Consider the following 16,869-nt stretch of genomic DNA (forward strand, 5'->3'; position numbering starts at 1 on the left):
TTGGTGAGGGACCTGAATCTTTGTCTCAGCTGCTCTGCATTTATCCCATGTCTGGCAAAGACCAGTTTTTTAAACTCTGCAAAATCTTTCATCAGTTCCTCAGGCATCTCGGCATAAACCTCAGCCAGGCTACCACTGATTAAAGATCGCATGATGGTCATCTTCTCAGTTTCCCTCACTGAGAAGTCCACAAACGCTCTTTCCACTAAGGAAAAGAACACCTCGGGACAATCTCCCTTGTGGTACACAGGGAATTTCTTCAGGTCAGCCTTAGACAATTGGCCTCCCTCAGAATCCCTATTGTTATTATTGTTCTGGTTCATCATTTCCAATTTTCTTAACTCATACGCCATCCTTTCTTTTTCCAGAGCAATTTTCTCTCTCTCTAATCTTTCTTCTCTTTCCAATCTCTCTCTCTCTAATTCAAATTGCCGCTGTTTCTCTCTTTCCCTTTCCTCCATTTTTTCTCTCTCTAACCTTTCCTCCACTTCAAATTGCCTCATCCTCAGTTCATGCTGTTGGGCTATGAGCAATTTTCTAAGTTCTGGGTTCTGCTCTCCTGTGCTGTCACCCTGCACTGAGCCAAATTCATCCTCAGAACCTTGGTCAATCTGGGGGTCTTTCACTTCACTCATTTCGGCCATCTGGCTTCGAGTCAAGGGCATAATCCCCCCTCAGAACAGGCTGCTTTAAAAAGTCAAGCCTCAAAATAAAACGACCACTTTTTTTCCTTCTTGCCTCAGAACCAGCCTTCTCTAGGCTGCTGTTCTTCAGCACTAACTTGCAACAGTATCGAGTCAGAGCCTACCCCCCTCTGCTGGGCCTCTCAGCTGGCAAGCTAGATCACTGTTGCTACGCAGTTTTGCCTCAGCTTTTTCCCGCCAAAACTAGGCTGCCTCAGAGCACCTTAATCTAAGTCTCCCCAGTTGGCACGTTCTTCTACTAGCGCACCTCCCCGTGAGGTACACCTAGAAGATTACCTACGCGCCTCAGACTGTCCCTGACTAGACCCCCCTTGCTCTGGGCACACTTGCCAAGGCTTTGCTGGACCGCTGGACAACTGGACCAGTCGTATCCCACACGCTGGACACCAATCAATGTGACAAACCCAGACCTACTGGGATATGTCACACAGTTACACTAAGCTGCCACCAACCATTCCCTGTAAGAAGTCACACAGACCAGGGATGGATTTTTAAACAATAAAAAGAATAAGGTTTATTTAAATACACACAGGGAAAAATAAACAATCAGGTGAATAATATAAAGTAACGTGGCTTATTCTCACTCATACAAGCATACAGTTTGGTTCACACAGAACCCTTAACTTAAAGCACAGACCCTGAACCTATCAGTTCTGGCTAACCAACAGACACCTGAACCTATCAGGTTGGTACTCTGACACACAGAAGTACCCTGTCTGACACACAGACTCCCACAACAGCTTCTTCTTCCCAGCTGCTGCTTCGTCACAACCCAGTGTCTCTCAGCATCTCTCAGTGTCTCATATTTATACAGTACAGCCCCTCCTCCTGATGTCCCGCCTTCCACTCCCCATAGGATGGAACTTTCCCTCCAAACCCATGACAGACAGGTAACATCAGTGCTGTATGTAACACTTCCTTCCTTCCTTCCTTCTATAAATCAAATCGAGCCTGAGTTATCTCAGGAGGCAAAAATGTCGACGCTGAGGCTGTCCCTTCTTTGAGCCCATCAGGACAGGATTCTCTGGAAAAAAGGCCATCGTGCTGGGAAAGGCGGAAGGCAGCAGGAAAAGAGGAAGACCCCAATGTGAGATGGACAGACTCCCTAAATGAAGTCCCAATCGTGAGTTTGCAAAAGCTGTGGAGGACAGGGCATTTTGGAGATGGCTCGTTCACAGGCATGCCATGAGTCAGAGATGATTATGGCTGTTCCACCCTTTTAAGGAGTACATGTTCTGCTTTTTGGTGTCAGTGCATAAAGCAGATAAAATGCATCCACTAGCAGCCAGATTCCTGCATCACTCTTTGTGTGACCACAGGAGGCTAATAATCGGTGGGTGGGTGGGAAATTAGCAAATTTAGAGAATCCACACCTTCAGTGATAGGGTCGAAAAAGCACAGTGGGCCCTCAAAACTGAACTCTTCTGTCTGGCCTTTGGTTTGTAAAATTAGCTTTATTTTTAAATCTGGTTTTAAATTATTTGGCTGTGAGTTGCTTTGGCCACACCGATAGGCACAGAAGTGATTTATAAATATTTTAAATATTATTTAAATTAAATTAAATTAAATTTGGGGGGGGGCAACACAGAGATAACAAAAGTTTGGTGAGGAAATCTGAGTGTCATACCTGTAAGGAAAAAAAATACTACACAGTTACATTTCATCGCTGTAAACTGCCCAGAATAAATGCACTAATAGGGCGGTGTTTAAATTTAATAAATAAATAAAATGCATTAATATTTGTAAAGGATCGATCCCAGGAACATGGGAGATGAGGGTAGATACGAACATCAAGCCGTGTACAAATTGGAAAGATCCCTGAAACAAGAAATAATTAAAAAAAAAAATCCTGACGAAGAGACCTGTAAGGTTCCAAAACTTGCAGGGTTTTTTAAGAAAAATTACTACCCTAAAGCGGGTTCCATTTAATTCTTCTCTGCCAAGAAAGAGTTAAACCGTGGAGGGTTCCCTCCTCCCTCCACCCCCTCTCTCCTAACCCCGCCCCCTCCTAACCCCGCCCCTTCCTCCCCCAGCCAATCCGCACCTCCCGCGGAGGTTGGAAGGCCTCGTTCCCCCTCCTTCTGATTGGCCGCTGCCTCCATGGCTCGTCCTCGCCCCATAGCGAAGGCCAATGGAAAGCGGTGCCGCTGCTATGGCCTCCTCTCTCCCCAGCCGGGGAAAAGCGCCTCCTTCGCGGTGCCTTCTGGGAGTTGTGGTCCCCGGGGTGAACAGCCCGGCTTGGGCTGCTGCGGGGCGCTGACAGCGCCAGAACTACGATTCCCAGAAGACATCTGGGCGCATGGGAGTCTTTTATACTCAAAATAAATTGCAAGCGCAGTTAGTACTGGAGACAACCTTGGGGGTGATTGGAGCAGGTAAGACCTGGGGTGGAGGAGGAGGAGGAGGAGGAGGAGGAGGAAGAGGAGGAAGGCTGAGTCCCACCATCTCGTCCCCTTGCATTGCATATCATTGCTTAGCCCTTGCAGGGGGGGAAGGTAGTATGGTGTAGTGGTTAGAGTGCCAGGTTAGGGCTTGGGAGACCCTTGGAATAATGGTCCCAACCCAAGCAATGGGGCTCACTGAGTGGGGCATTGAATGCAAGCTGGGATTTGCATGCAAGGAAGGCATCACTCATAAATATTCTTGATGAGGATTTATTAGGTAGGGAGGAAAAGCAAATTCTCAGCCCCTTTTCCTCTTATCAAAAGCAATGGGGTGGAAATGAAAGCAAGGGAAGGGGGTTCAGGGTGCAAACCTTCCAAAAAAAAAACAACCCCAAAAAATATCCCGCTTCTCTGCAAAAGCGGCTTTGCATTTAGAGCCATATTGCAAAGGATGATTAAAAAATAATAAGGTTATAATCCAGAATAACTCTCTCTTTGCATCCCCTGTTGAGCTGCCCAGGCATCGCTGCTTTGGAAAGCTCAAAGCCCATGAAATGCTAAGTAAATAATTGAATTTATCCATGTTAAGGAAATAAGATTGTTTTCCCCGCAGGGTTCGAACTCGGGACCTGGCGTGCATTCGCTAAACGACCTCGTTTTCTAGGCAGGAGGGATGGGTTGAATGGAAGCAGGATCAATACAGGGGTGGAGAGCGGCCGCAGAGCGCCAGGGTTGAGGTCTCTGGCTGTGGAGCTGGAGGTTGGGGGTTCGAATCCCCCACATGGTTTTGTGCTTTTCTGCTTCAAGACCCGACAAGGAGAGAGAAAGAGAAGGCGGAAAGGTTGCAAGCATGCCCTTCCTCAACGTATTTGGGCGTCAGTCATCTTTGGTGTCGTCCCATCATCCTCTCTTTCTGTGTCTTCCAGGCGGAAGGATGAGCAGTAATAGTAAGCAGACGGTGGGCGCCACGGATAAGGAGCGGTTCGTGGCCTTCTTCCCCCAGGTGGTTAAGGATCTCACGGACGATGGGCTTCAGCAGAAGGAAGTGGCCGATGCTTTTATCCGGTTGAAAGAGGTGAGGATTTATTTATTCCCTGTTATACCCTGGAATTCTCACTGGGGTCAGAAGTGACACAAAGCAGGGGTTTTTTGGCCCTAGCACATCAGATTTAATGTGAGGATTGTTATTATCCTTGGTTTGTGATTTGATTTATGAACTGCACTGCAGCCTACCCAACAAAAAATCTGTTCACTCTTCCCTGTTTCTGCCTTCTCCCCAGTCTTTTTCTGGGGTTTTTTTTTTTTTTGAGTGGGAAATTTGGGGAAACAAGCTTTGATGGCGTACTGAGCCATCGCGATAAGCCGGGATTCATACAAACCAGGGTTTGTGAGCTGACAACAAACCATGATCTCGTAGTATGCTTTGGGGGGGCTGGTTTAGTGAGCCACTGCTTGTTAGTAGACATGAGTGTGCACGTCGCAGCAAGTTGAATGTTAGCTTGTTGTGACATCAGAATGCTGGCTTAGGCGTATGCTGAAAACTGACCATTGATGGAAGTCCCATTCACTGGCATGGCTGGTTTGAGATGTCATCCCTGGAAGATGAAAGGACCCAGCTAGTAAAAAAATAAATAAATCAGGGCTTAATGTGCAAACTCTGGAGCCCATCTAAAACATCTCTTCCCACTTTCCCCTGCAGGTACTTGAGTACAACGCCATCGGTGGGAAATATAACCGGGGCTTGACCGTGGTAGCTGCATACCGGGAGCTGGTAGGACCTGAGAAACAGGATCAGAAGAGCCTCCAGCAGGCGACGGTTGTCGGCTGGTGTGTTGAACTGGTAAGTCCTTCCCCCCGGGGTGTGGAGCCATAAGGATGGAGTAATGGGTGGTGTGACTCTGGGGCTTAGGGCAAAGTTGGATTGCACCACCTTCTAAACTTTCTCCGCAGGGAAAAGGTCTCTGATGGTTTTTAGCAAGATTTGGCTGAATTTTGCACTGGGCACAGCCAGTATCTGCGCCACGTTGCACTTTCTGGACAAAGCCTTTTCAAAAGGTTGAAGCTGACCACCACCGCTGAAAATAAATACAGTGGTGCCTCGCTTGACGAGGATAATTCGTTCCGTTGAAATCGCTGTTAAGCGAAATCCTCGTCAAGCGAAATGAAAAAGCCCATTGAAATGCATTGAAACCGGTTCAGTGCATTCCAGTGGGCTAAATACCTCAACGTCCAGCAAAGATCCTCCATAGGGCAGCCATTTTCGGTGCCTGTAAAGCGAGGAATCCGCCCTGAAAACACAGCGGGGAGCCATTTTGCACAGCGGGTGGCCATTTTAGAGCCGCCGATCAGCTGTTTTAAAAACCGTCGTTTAGCAAAAAATCGGTTCCCAAAGCAGGGAACCAATCGTTGTTAAGCGAATTTTTACCATTAAAACTTCGTTTTGCAATCGCAAAAGCGATCGCAAAAACTTCATTGTCAAGCAGTTTCGTCGTTTAACGAGGTAATCGTTAAGCGAGGCACCACTGTATATAAAAGGAGTTCCTAGATCTCAGTTTGTGGCGAGCCTTCTTTCCATCCGATCTGGGCCTACGTTTCTCATTTATCATCTATTGAAGGGCTTCAGGAAGAGACAACAGAGAGAGAAAAAGAGAAAGCCAATTATGTAAGAAAATAAATGATGCAATGATCTAATAACAATAATCAGAATGGCAGAGCTGGAAAGGGACCCTGTGGATCATCTAGTCTAGCCCCTGTCAGGGAGGCCAGGTGGGGGGGAATTCGAACTCCCAACCTCTGACTCTGCGACCCTGAGCAATCCAGCAGTTCTGAATTACTTTTGACCCACCTCTGAAAACCAAAAGGTCTAGAAACTTGGATGTTAAAAAGCAGATACCTTTGGAATGGCTGTGATTGCTCCGTGGTGGATGACCTGGGCTTCTTCATATTGTTGAAGGCGCTGATTATTATTGGTATGGGGTAGGATTTCAGTCTTAGCATCGGGAATAGATGCCGCAGCTAAAAGTTGAACAGCAGCCAGTCTGTCGTTTTGAGGGCTCATTTGCTTCTTGCATTTTGAGGTGGAGCGGATGCGCTTGAGACTATAAATCATTTTTCAATGGTCTTGCACTCCAAAATCCTCACCCCCCAACTGGAAGAAACCCCAGTACGATATATCGGTTGCATTCCTTGTAAATACTCCTGCTCTTGTCCAGCTTTGTGCATGTAGACTGTAAGCTCCTTGCGGGCAGAGAACCTTCGGCAAAGTCATTCAGCTATAGCTATCTTAAGCGATGTGCTCCTAACGATGTCTCCCTTCATTGCAGCTCCAGGCTTTCTTCCTGGTCGCCGATGACATCATGGACTATTCGGTCACCCGTCGAGGCCATCTCTGCTGGTATAAAAAGGTAAAACAAAGGTGCTAGTCCTTAAGCCAGAACAGAGGAATCTTTTTTTAAAAAATAGCCTTGTTTTTCCTGCTGGCCCCAAAGGAGTATGATTGAAAATACAGTAAAAACCCCCATATCTGTGGGGGATCAATTCAAAGCTCCAACTGGATGCTGAGGAATGCAGATTATAGCGAACAGAAGTTTAATAACGAATGTGATAGATAGATAGATAGATAGATAGATAGATAGATAGATAGATAGATAGATAGATAGATAGATAGATAGATAGATAGATAGATAGATAGATAGATAGATAGATAGATAGATAGCATGGTCTCTGGCTGCCTCTAGCGGCCTATTCTGGTAAATTCATTGTTAGAAATATCTATCTTTAGGATTTTTCCTTTAATATTTTCAGACCGTGGATAAGCGAATTAGCGTATATTGAGCCCACAGATCAGGGGGCTCGGCTCTATTTAGAAATAGGCCGGATCTGCAACGGAAGAGTATTTCTATCCCTCAAGATTGGGAGCCCTGCCCTGAAACCTCTGAATCTGGCTGTCCCCTTTCAAAAGCTGTGGGCACACCCCTAGCTGTCTCTTGTGGCAGGGAGTCCCACGGGCTGAGCTGCTGCTTAAACAGTAACCGTGTCTGCTGTAGAGGCAGCAGGAGGGCCCCCTCATTCCTAGTTACCGACCTGCGGAGGGCCGGCCGTGGTGCATGAAAACCCTCCGGACATGCTCAGAGGCATGGTCTGGATAGCCCACGGTGCAGAATTTGGATCGGTGGCTGAAGGAAACTGTTTTGTCTGACCCTTCATCATGGCATTATTTTTGTCATCTTCTTGCCAGGAAGGCATCGGCTTGGATGCCGTGAACGACTCGTTTTTGCTGGAAGCGAGCATCTACCGGCTGCTCAAGCGGTACTGCCGAGACCAGCCGTTCTACCTGAATTTGCTGGAGTTGTTCCTCGAGGTGGGTTTCGAGAAGCCCCCCGGGGCCACCTCTCCTTGCTCTAAGGGTGCCCTATCTGGTTTGGAAAGGCCGTGGCCTCATCCCGCCGGAGGGACGGTTCCTCCCCCCCCTTTTGCTCTGGAAAAGGGCTCCTCTTTTGGATAACAGGGAGTTTGAGGGGGGTGCACAGTGGCAGGGAGTTCCACAGGCTGAATTTTTGAGAAGGGGAAACGATGTTATATGGGAGGCTATGGGAAGATTCGGCTCTGTAGCTCATTTTAACCTGCCGGAAAATCATCTCTTATCTATTGATTGCTCTGGAAATCTTATGTGAACCCCACCTTTATGTCTCTGTGCTTTCAAAGCCTAGACCAGTAGCCTTGAGGACTAGAACCTTTCCCGTGCCATCTTAAAATGGGAAACACATTTAATTTCTTTTATTGATTGAGGAGTTGCGTGTTTTGAGTCTGAAATAAAAAGCAACACCTTTTTCACCCCTTTTGAAAAATGGGAATATCATGACACTTGGAGTCACAATTGATTTAGAGGTGGAAATATTTTTAATATTTTCAGGCTATGAATAAGCGAATCAGCAGATACAGATCCTGCAGGTAAGGGGGTTCGATGTACAGTGGTGCCTCGCACGAGGGTACAGTTTCACCCTCGCTGTGTGAAACATCGCTGAGCGGTAAGAAAAAAGCCATTGGAATGCATTAAACTTAGTTTAATGCATTCCAATCAGCTGATTTACTCACCGTTCAGCGAAGTTTTTCAGTGGCTGGCAGCCATTTTCGCGCCCTCCCCTCGCTTAACGAGGGCGCGAAAACGCTGCGCGTGGCCATTTTGGCTGTTCTGGCGGCCATTTTGTTGCTGCGGAACAGCTGATCGGCGGGTCGCAAAGTGAAGGTTGGTAAGCGAACCGCTTACCGACCTTCGCTCTGCGATTTTCGTCCATTGGGGCCATTGCTCTGCGATCGCATTAGCGATCGAAAAAGCGTCACCGTAGAGCGAATTCATCGCTCTACGGTGCACTCGTTCTGCGAGGCACCACTGTATTTAGAAACGAGGTTCATTTTGCGTTTAATATGGTACAGGAAAGGTAGCGAGGTTAACGGGTTAGGTTCTGAAAGCACAGAGACGCAAAGGCTGGGTTTACGTAAAGTGAGAAGTTGGCTTTCCGGTGCAATCAATAGCTAATAAATTAGTTACTAATAATTATGAGTTATTAATAATCACTTATTTGCTGATTAAATTCTATAAATGTTTTGCTTTTCATTTCTACGGCTGTGATCCCTCCAGATGACGTTTCACACCGAGGTTGGGCAAACCCTGGACCTTATTACCGCACCGTCAGTGGATCTGAACCGCTTCACAGAAGAGAGGTGAGAAGGGGCAGCTCCCGTTTCCCACCTCCTGATTTTTTTTTTTTGACTGGCGGCTGGGGCTGATGGGCCTCGGAGTCAGCTTCTAAAGAACATATCCAGCCTAGCTTTTTTTTAAAAAAAAAATAAATCATTACAAATGTTGGAATGTGCAGAAGCATTTGTGGCTTTTGGGGATGACCCGGATCAAATGGGTATTTCTTTTCTCAGGTACAAGACGATTGTAAAATACAAGACCGCGTTCTATTCTTTCTACCTCCCGGTGGCTGCCGCGATGTACATGGTGAGTCTGGAACGGCCAAGGGGTGATGCTTTGCTGCATTAAGAGGTGCAAAATGCAGGGGGCGCTGCTGCGTATTTCTGTCCTTGACCCCGCGTGGTTGTGGGTGCGAGTTCTGGGTTTTGAGATCTTTCCTCTAGTGTGGGTGACTTGAATTTGGGCAGAGTTTTTTTTGGAGCGGGGGTAAGGTTTAAGATTCTACCCTAGGATCATCCGGGAACCATAGATGCTGTCGGAAAGTTCGGCATTCGGAGGAGAAGAAAAAGGGTGGTGGTTTGGAACAGCTAGTATTGAAAAAAATGGTAATTTTGAGGAATTCAATGGCTGCTGGTCCATTTAATAAGGCCCATTCCATTTCTGAGCCTTCCCACCCCATCCTTTCGTAAGCTGCTTCAGGGCCATGGCAAAATAGCAAACCGCCTTCTTTATTGGACAATCAAACAGGTTTTGCCAAAGGGGTGGGTGGGAGCCCAACCAACAGAAACTGTTGGCGTTTAAATGGACTAAATCATAGGGTTTAACTTTGCCCCGAGGGTTCTCAGGATCAAATTATAGGGTTTTAAACTCTCCTGGTGCGTGTGTGTGTGTGTGTGTTCCTCTGCTCTCACTCCTCTAAAGGTACAGTGGTGCCTCACATAGCGACGTTAATCCATGCAGCAAAAAATCGCTACAAAGTGATTTCATCGCTATGCGATTTTAAAAAGCCCATAGGAATGCATTGAAACCCATTTAATGCGTTCCTATGGGCTTAAAACTCACCTTAAAGCGAAAATCCTCCATACGGCAGCCATTTTCACCGCCCGGTAAGCGAGGAATCCACGCGAAAACACAGTGGGCGGCCATTTTTTTTTACCCGGCGGCCATTTTGGAACCGCTGATCAGCTGTTAGAAAATCATCGCTTTGCGATAATCGGTAAGCGAAACAGGGTACCAATAATCGCAAAGTGATTTTTCCCCATTTAAAACATCGCAATGCGATCGCAAAAGCGATCGCAAAAAGTTCATCGGTATGCGATTTCGTTGTTAAACGGGGTGCCCGTTAAGCGAGGCACCACTGTCCTAGGGTCCAACGGTGCGAGTTTGGAATAGAAACCAAGGGGGGCATTTAGCAGATAAGGCTCATTTTGCTTCCTGTTTTAATATTAAAAAAAAAATAAGGGGTGGGGGAGTTGCCACAGTGCTTCCTGGAAGTTATAGTTTAGGTGCTCCAGTGGGCGCCTCCCAAAGAGCTGGGACTCCCGGGAAGCAATATTTTGCATATGAACAACAGGAAGCAAGGCCCGAGGCAGCTCTTGATGGCCCTGTTCCAAGGTGAGCGAAAGGCAGGTAAACTGAAGGTGGAAATTCCAAAATTCTGGGAAGGTGAGTCTTTTTTTAAAAAAATCCAGAAAAAGGCTTGTCCTTACTGAGGGCCACTTAAGATGGCGGTGAGGAAAATACAGCCGCCCAAATCCTGTTGGCTCTAGCCAGCGGGATTATCGGTGAGGAATGCTGGGGTTTGTAGTCCAGATCTTCATAGATCTCCTTAAATTCCTTTCTTTCCCTGCCCAAAGAATCCTGGGGACTGTAGGGTTTATTTTTCCCTGCAAGCAATGAGAACTGTCTCCCAACAACTTGACTGATTCATATTTTCGTTTTTCTTCCTCTTCTCCAGGCTGGTATTAACAGTGAACCGGAACACGCTCACGCCAAAGCCATTCTCCTAGAGATGGGGGAATTCTTCCAGATTCAGGTGCCCGTCCTTCCACCTCCTGCTTCTCGGAGGTCCCTTGTTTGGCCAAGAGGTCAAGCAAGGATGATGGGGTTCATAGAAGGGCCCGTACTTGACTCTTCTGTCCTGAGCACTCTGTGTTTTCAAAGGTTGGACCTTAGGAGTTGCAAATACAGTAGGACCTCCATATCCGTGTAACCATTATCTGTGGTTTCACTTATCCGGTGTCTAAAAATATTAAAAATATTTTTAAAAAAAGAATTTAGAAATGAGTATTTTCACCATGTATTACCAGAACTGGCCACTAGAGAGCCAGAGATCATGCTATGTACTGTATTTTTGTTGAAGAATACATAGCCTGTTGTCTGGCTCACTCTAGTGGCCAGTTCTGGTAATACATGGAAGAAATACTTTATTCTGGATTTTTTTTCTTTTCTTTTACCCTGCTATGTATAGCAGCAGTCCCCAATGTTTTTGAGACCGCAGACCGACTGAGCCTCTGATGTAAAGCATTTGCTATTATCTACAGTTTTCAGCATCCACAGGGGGTACAGGGATCATACAGTAGATCAGTAGATCTCTTTATCTTCTGGGTAGCCTGTCTTTTCAAAGGTTGGATCCATGAGGACTAGAAGCTTAGCAGCTCCAAATAGGTCCATATTTCTCAAACACCCTCTGCTCCACACTGAATTACTTTTGTGGCCTGGAAATGAGTGAAGGCCGTTTATTTGAAAATAAAATCCCCAGGCAGCAAACTTCCTAGCGGGGCATGTTTAAATCTGTGTCCTCTTTAAAACCAGGGGAGAACCTAGTGTTTTAATCATAATATTCCAAAAGGCTTTCCCGCTTGAACACACCCTGGATCCTTGGGGAGAAAGGGCAGGTAGAAGAGGACATTGTCAAGATTTGCAGTTTCAGAACCGAAAACTGTTCGGGACGCACCTCGCGGTGCCTAACGGTAGGGCCGGCCCCCAGCGAGCATCACACCGATCCTCCTCCCTTCCTGCAGGATGATTTCCTGGATTGTTTCGGAGACCCCAGCGTGACTGGAAAAATCGGGACCGACATTGAAGACAATAAATGCAGCTGGTTGGTGGTGCAGTGCTTAAAACGAGCATCGCCGGAGCAGAGGCGGCTCCTGGAGGTAAACTGGATGAAAAACCTTCTCAGCCGCAGCCCAGTTCATTCTCCTCCTCCAGCGAGCCAGGAAACCAGGTCACCCTTTTAGTGTCAGGAAAGGCAGAGTTTAACCCTCCTTTTGATGTGGTCGGGAATCGCCCCGCGGGGCTCTGCTTCCCTGCCTCGCTCACACGGTGGCTTCCCTGCTCATTGCCCGAGTTTCCGCAACCTTTTGTATCCTTCACATTCTGGGAAGGAGGGAGCTTGGTAACACCCCGCTTAGCGCTCCAGATTCGTTCAAGGGCGGTAGAGGATGAACGGAATCAAGGAGATGGCAGGCAAGCCTGTTTTACCTCTCGCACGGCGTGGCGGCTCTCCGAGAGACCCCAGTCCACATCCGTGCAGAGAGAGAGAGCAGACCAGAACAGGTTTCTGGGAAGCCTGGTCTCCCTCCTGCACGGAGCTGGAAGACCAGGCTCAGATTTTCCCTCCGACCCCCTTTTGGTGGATTGGGCCCCGGCCGAGTGCCACGAAAAAGAGACACCCAGGCGTCCACTGTTTGGACATCTGTCCACGGAGGTGCAAGGATCATAGCTTATTTCTGTGCAGAGAGAATAGACCCAGGATGGTTTCTCGGCTGCCTCGCCTCTGTGATGTCATTCCGTGATGTCATCAGGGTTGCCTCCTGTGATGTCACCGAGATCCAGGGGCGTAGGCCAGGCTTTGAGCCTCAGTCTTGAGTCTTTGGGACCTCATCCGGAATCAAAGCATGCAAACCTTAAAAAAAACAAACCAAAGAGGGGTAGGTAATGAGTCGTGAGCCACCGAGCTTTACCTCCGTCTCTTGATCCCGCGTCTTTCTTAGGAAAACTACGGCCAAAAAGATCCGGAGAAAGTCGCGCGTGTGAAACAGCTCTACGAGACCCTGGACTTGAGAGGGGTCTACCGGGACTATGAAGAGAAGAGTTACCAGGCTTTGCTAGATGTGATCCGCCAGCACGCTGTACGCCTTCCGAGCCAGGTTTTCCTTAACTTAGCTCAACTGATCTACAAGAGGCAGAAATGACACACAAACACACACACACACCCCTTCGGCCGGGAAGAAGGAAGCCAGCCTGTAGCAAACGGTGTGTGCTTGTTCGGGGCCGATGCGCCGAGGGGAGCCGGCGACGGTCTCCCTCTCCTTAGATCCATCGCCCGTGTATGTCTTAGAGTTCTTGTCTCCGCAGTGCGTCTACACTGCAAGCGTTCGGCGCCGGGTTCGGAAACCAGTTTCGCTCCTGGGAGTTGTCGGCGTGAGGCGGGGGGAACGGCCACCTGTCTTTTAAGAGGCTGGTTTTGCTTTTAGAAAGTTTATTTTATTTTGAAGGCTGCTAAGAAGACAAAAAGAGGCTCAGAATTTTTTAAATCCCTCTTTTTTTTCCCCCCAGTAGCAACTTAAAAATGGAGACGCTCTCAGGCAACTGTTATACGGTTCACGTTTTCTTTCTTTTTTTTAAATTCTATTTTATTTAATTTTAGACTTGGCCAAGTACCAGGCGACCTCTCTCTGCCTTTCTCTTCTGTAAAGAGAGAGCGAGAGAGATGAATTTTAGTTACAGGTTGAACAAGTGACTTTTTAAAGTAACTAACCATTCCTCGATGCCCCTCCAGAGTAGCATGTCTTTCTGGGTTCGGGGCCCTTTGCAAACCCCCAAAATAAGTTCAGCAAAGTTTTGCTTTTTCCCATTCTAAAAACAAATATTTCCTTGTGTTGTCGTCTACCTCCGGGTGAAGCGATGCTGTGCGGAAGGATGTTTTTCTTTCAAATAACTACACACACACACACAGACACAAACACGTCTTCCCTGGCCTGGACTAATAATTCACACACATCCGCGGACAAGAATAGGATTGATAGAATTATTCTGCTTTTTTTTTTTGGCTTTGTTTTGAGCGAGAAACAGTCTGAGGTCCATAAAACTGGATGTCACGATCTTCTCCTGGGACGCGCACATACCTGGCAATATGCTCCAGCCTCTGGACAATCCTCACACTCTTTATTTATAGTTTTCTTGGGGTAACCGGAGTATAATCCTGTCCCCTTTAGGAAGGATTTTGTTGTGGTGGGCGAGACCCCTTCTCTTTTGCTCTGGAATAGCATCTGGAGATGAAACCGTTTGCATGTCTCTTTGTGTGAGTGTGGCCGATAACGTAGATCAAGAGGAAATGTACAGGCTGGAGAGGGGGAAAAGAGGTAGCAATTAAATTATTTTTCAAAACTGGATTCTGTGTGGGCTGCGGTGTGTTTCCGGATGGCGAAACGAAGTGGGTCTTCCATCTTCCCTTTGGGAATTCCTCTCTTTCCACCCCGCTTCTGAGATTGTCATAACGGTCTTGTTAGGAAAGTCAACTATGGGGTGAGGAAGAGTGACCGGCTGAAGGTCATCCAATGGAGATTCGAAACCGGATCTCCCAGCTCCTAGGCCAAGACGCTAACTGCTACACCACACGGAAAGGTGGGCTGCGGAAACTTTTGCCGGGCCCTGAATTTTGAGGGACAAGTGAGAAGCTGAGAGCAAAGTATAATAAAGGTGTTGCTGAGTTTTGAATTTCTAGTAACATTCCTTTTGCTGTGCAGTGGAAGTACACACAAGAAAATTGGTACAGGGCCCCCCATATAGTCCACCCCTTTCTCATTCACTGGCACTTAAAGTCCCAATAACTTTTAAAGAATTTTAAGAAATCACTTAGCAGACTGCTTTCTTTACGGCACGTATCCATAGCAACCAACCGAAGAGATCAACAGCAAACAGCCACCCACCGATCAAAGAGACAGGGAGGAAAATAACTCGTCCCCTTCTCTAGCTTTGATGATGCAGATCTTTGTCGGCAAGGTGATGTTTCTGCTTTTTAAGATGCCGTCTAGGTTTGTCATTGCTTTCCTCCCAACATCCATCATATACTCTAGGACAAATTTTCCCTATGTTCGAGGTTGTGGTCTCGCCTTTGCTAGAGAAATTTGAAATGCAAGCTGGCTGGGGACTGCTCATATTTCCAAGATTCTTTGGGGTGGGAGTATTTTCCCAGCTGGCGGAACTCCCTGACACTAGATGTTAGTCCGTGCTTCATGCTGTTTCCCTTTTGTCACCGAGCAAAGATTTTTCCCCCACATCGAGGTGGATTTGGCACAACCCTCATAATTACTAAGGAAGGACCTCTTCACCGCCAGATAATTGATCTTAAATGGCTTTTCATCCCAGTATATTTGAACACAATAATTCCATGGGCGGTGTTTTCACTGTTTTAACTCTTTCCTGCTTGGTTGTCCCTGTTGCGAGATGCCTAACATCCCTGTTTTTGGGAGAAAGGTGGGTTATTAAACGGCATCAAAGCACACGCTCCATCGAAAATCAGAGCTTCAGAACAAGTTATTTTAAAACTGCACTTCCTCTCTACAGACTGTTCCCAGACGTCGACTCATGTATTTCCGTCATGCGATGTATATTATGATCTGAGCTGTCACTCTCGTCATCTTTTTTCAAAGGAGAAGTTTATCATACAAGACAGTGGAGACGCGCCGTTTAATATTTCCGTACGTTCCTGGGCTGCCAGCTAGTGATTTTGTTCGCTTTTCTGGGCACAGTGTAGCTCTGTGTAGTACAGTAGGACCCTCCCCCCATTCACTGGATCAATATCCGCTGATTCACTTATCCACTGCCTGAAAATACAAAATTGCCCACCCCCTGAAGAAATACCTATTTACAGTATACTGTATTTATTCATTTATATCCCACCCATCTGGTATATTCTACCACATGTACACTATATGTATTTCCAGGGTGGTATTTACCAAAACAGGACACATGTGGGAGCCAGAGACCATGCTATGTATAGTGTTTGCTATTATCCACATGTTTTAGCATCCACAGCCCTACTGTATACACGGCAGAGCTTAAAAGGTATTTGTTAAGCGTCCATTTTTTCTGAGTGTTTCCTTTTTCCAACCAAACAAGCTTGAGAACCACCCGGAAGCTCTGCCTTGTGTTCGAAAGACTAGCAAGCTTCTAGGTGCTACAGGTCTCTTCCTCTGGCTGGGACTCACAGAGTTCCAGAAGGAAACGAGAAGGGGAGAGATCGTCCTGGCTCGACGCTGAAGCTTTCGGATCTGCAGTTCAAGGTGCAAGCTGAAGGTTGGGAGTTCGAATCTGCCCCCTTGGGCGTGACGGGCGGGACTGGATGATCCCGAGGGTCCCCTTCCAGCTCTTCCGTTCTACGATTATTATTGCTGCTATGTGCCGTCCTGTTGCTTCCGAAGCGTGGCGGCCTTATGAGCGACTGCTCTCTAAAACGTCCTGTTTTCAGATGCCCTGCTTGTCTTGTGTAAAACTCAAACCTGTGGTTTCCTTTGGAGAGTCGGTCCATCGTGTATCGGGTTCTTCCTCAAAGCCGATCGGACAGAGACGGTGGCCCCATTTCCCCTCGAACGGCTCCAGCGTTGGAGCGCTCGCCCCGGGAGATCCTGGGTTCCCTTGTCGTACTACTCTAACAGTTAAGATTTGTTTTTTTTCTTGATCTTCAGCCTAAATCCGGCTTCCTGTCCCTTGAGCCCATCATGACCGTCCCCTGTATTCTGGGACGATGGGAGGACGGATCCTGCCCTGTCCTCTGTAGGACTCCCTTTCCAAGTCTTCTTAGGCCAAGATTCCATTCCTGGGAAGCAGGATCCACTTTTCTCCATTCCTACAAGGGGCACCCCATGGATTTATTGATTATTTTAATCCTGCCCAGGTGAATCCCCCCCGGGGGGGGGGCCTTCAAGCTTTGCCCAGGATGCCAGCTTCGGAAGCAGCCCAGAAAAGGGTTAAAAAACCCCGGAGCGATGGATGGTGGTGGTGGAGGATGGAGGGAGAGATGCCATTCCGTTCCCATGCCATGCGCGGATGATGCTGATGCTCGGTCGCTCCTCCC

At 47.4% G+C, this 16,869-nt stretch overlaps 1 protein-coding gene across 2 annotated transcripts; it reads left to right on the forward strand.

The window, feature by feature from the left end:
• The first annotated feature begins 2,914 nt into the window (after nt 1–2,914).
• On the forward strand, nt 2,915–14,185 carry FDPS (farnesyl diphosphate synthase). Of its 2 annotated transcripts, none has more exons than XM_072984288.2 (10): nt 2,915–3,079; nt 4,015–4,163; nt 4,788–4,928; nt 6,412–6,492; nt 7,326–7,448; nt 8,727–8,809; nt 9,020–9,092; nt 10,744–10,821; nt 11,810–11,944; nt 12,785–14,185. In XM_072984288.2, the coding sequence occupies exons 1-10, from the start codon at nt 3,004–3,006 to the stop codon at nt 12,983–12,985; spliced, it is 1,140 nt and encodes a 379-aa protein (XP_072840389.2). In that variant the 5' UTR covers nt 2,915–3,003; the 3' UTR covers nt 12,986–14,185. The 2 variants fall into 2 exon arrangements, with proteins under 2 accessions (XP_072840389.2, XP_072840388.2); XM_072984287.2 differs by having other exon boundaries at nt 3,039–3,365.
• Nucleotides 14,186–16,869: the final 2,684 nt, after the last annotated feature.

This window comes from Pogona vitticeps, chromosome 15 (assembly GCF_051106095.1).
Source record: "Pogona vitticeps strain Pit_001003342236 chromosome 15, PviZW2.1, whole genome shotgun sequence".
Classification (NCBI taxonomy): Eukaryota; Metazoa; Chordata; class Lepidosauria; order Squamata; family Agamidae; genus Pogona; species Pogona vitticeps.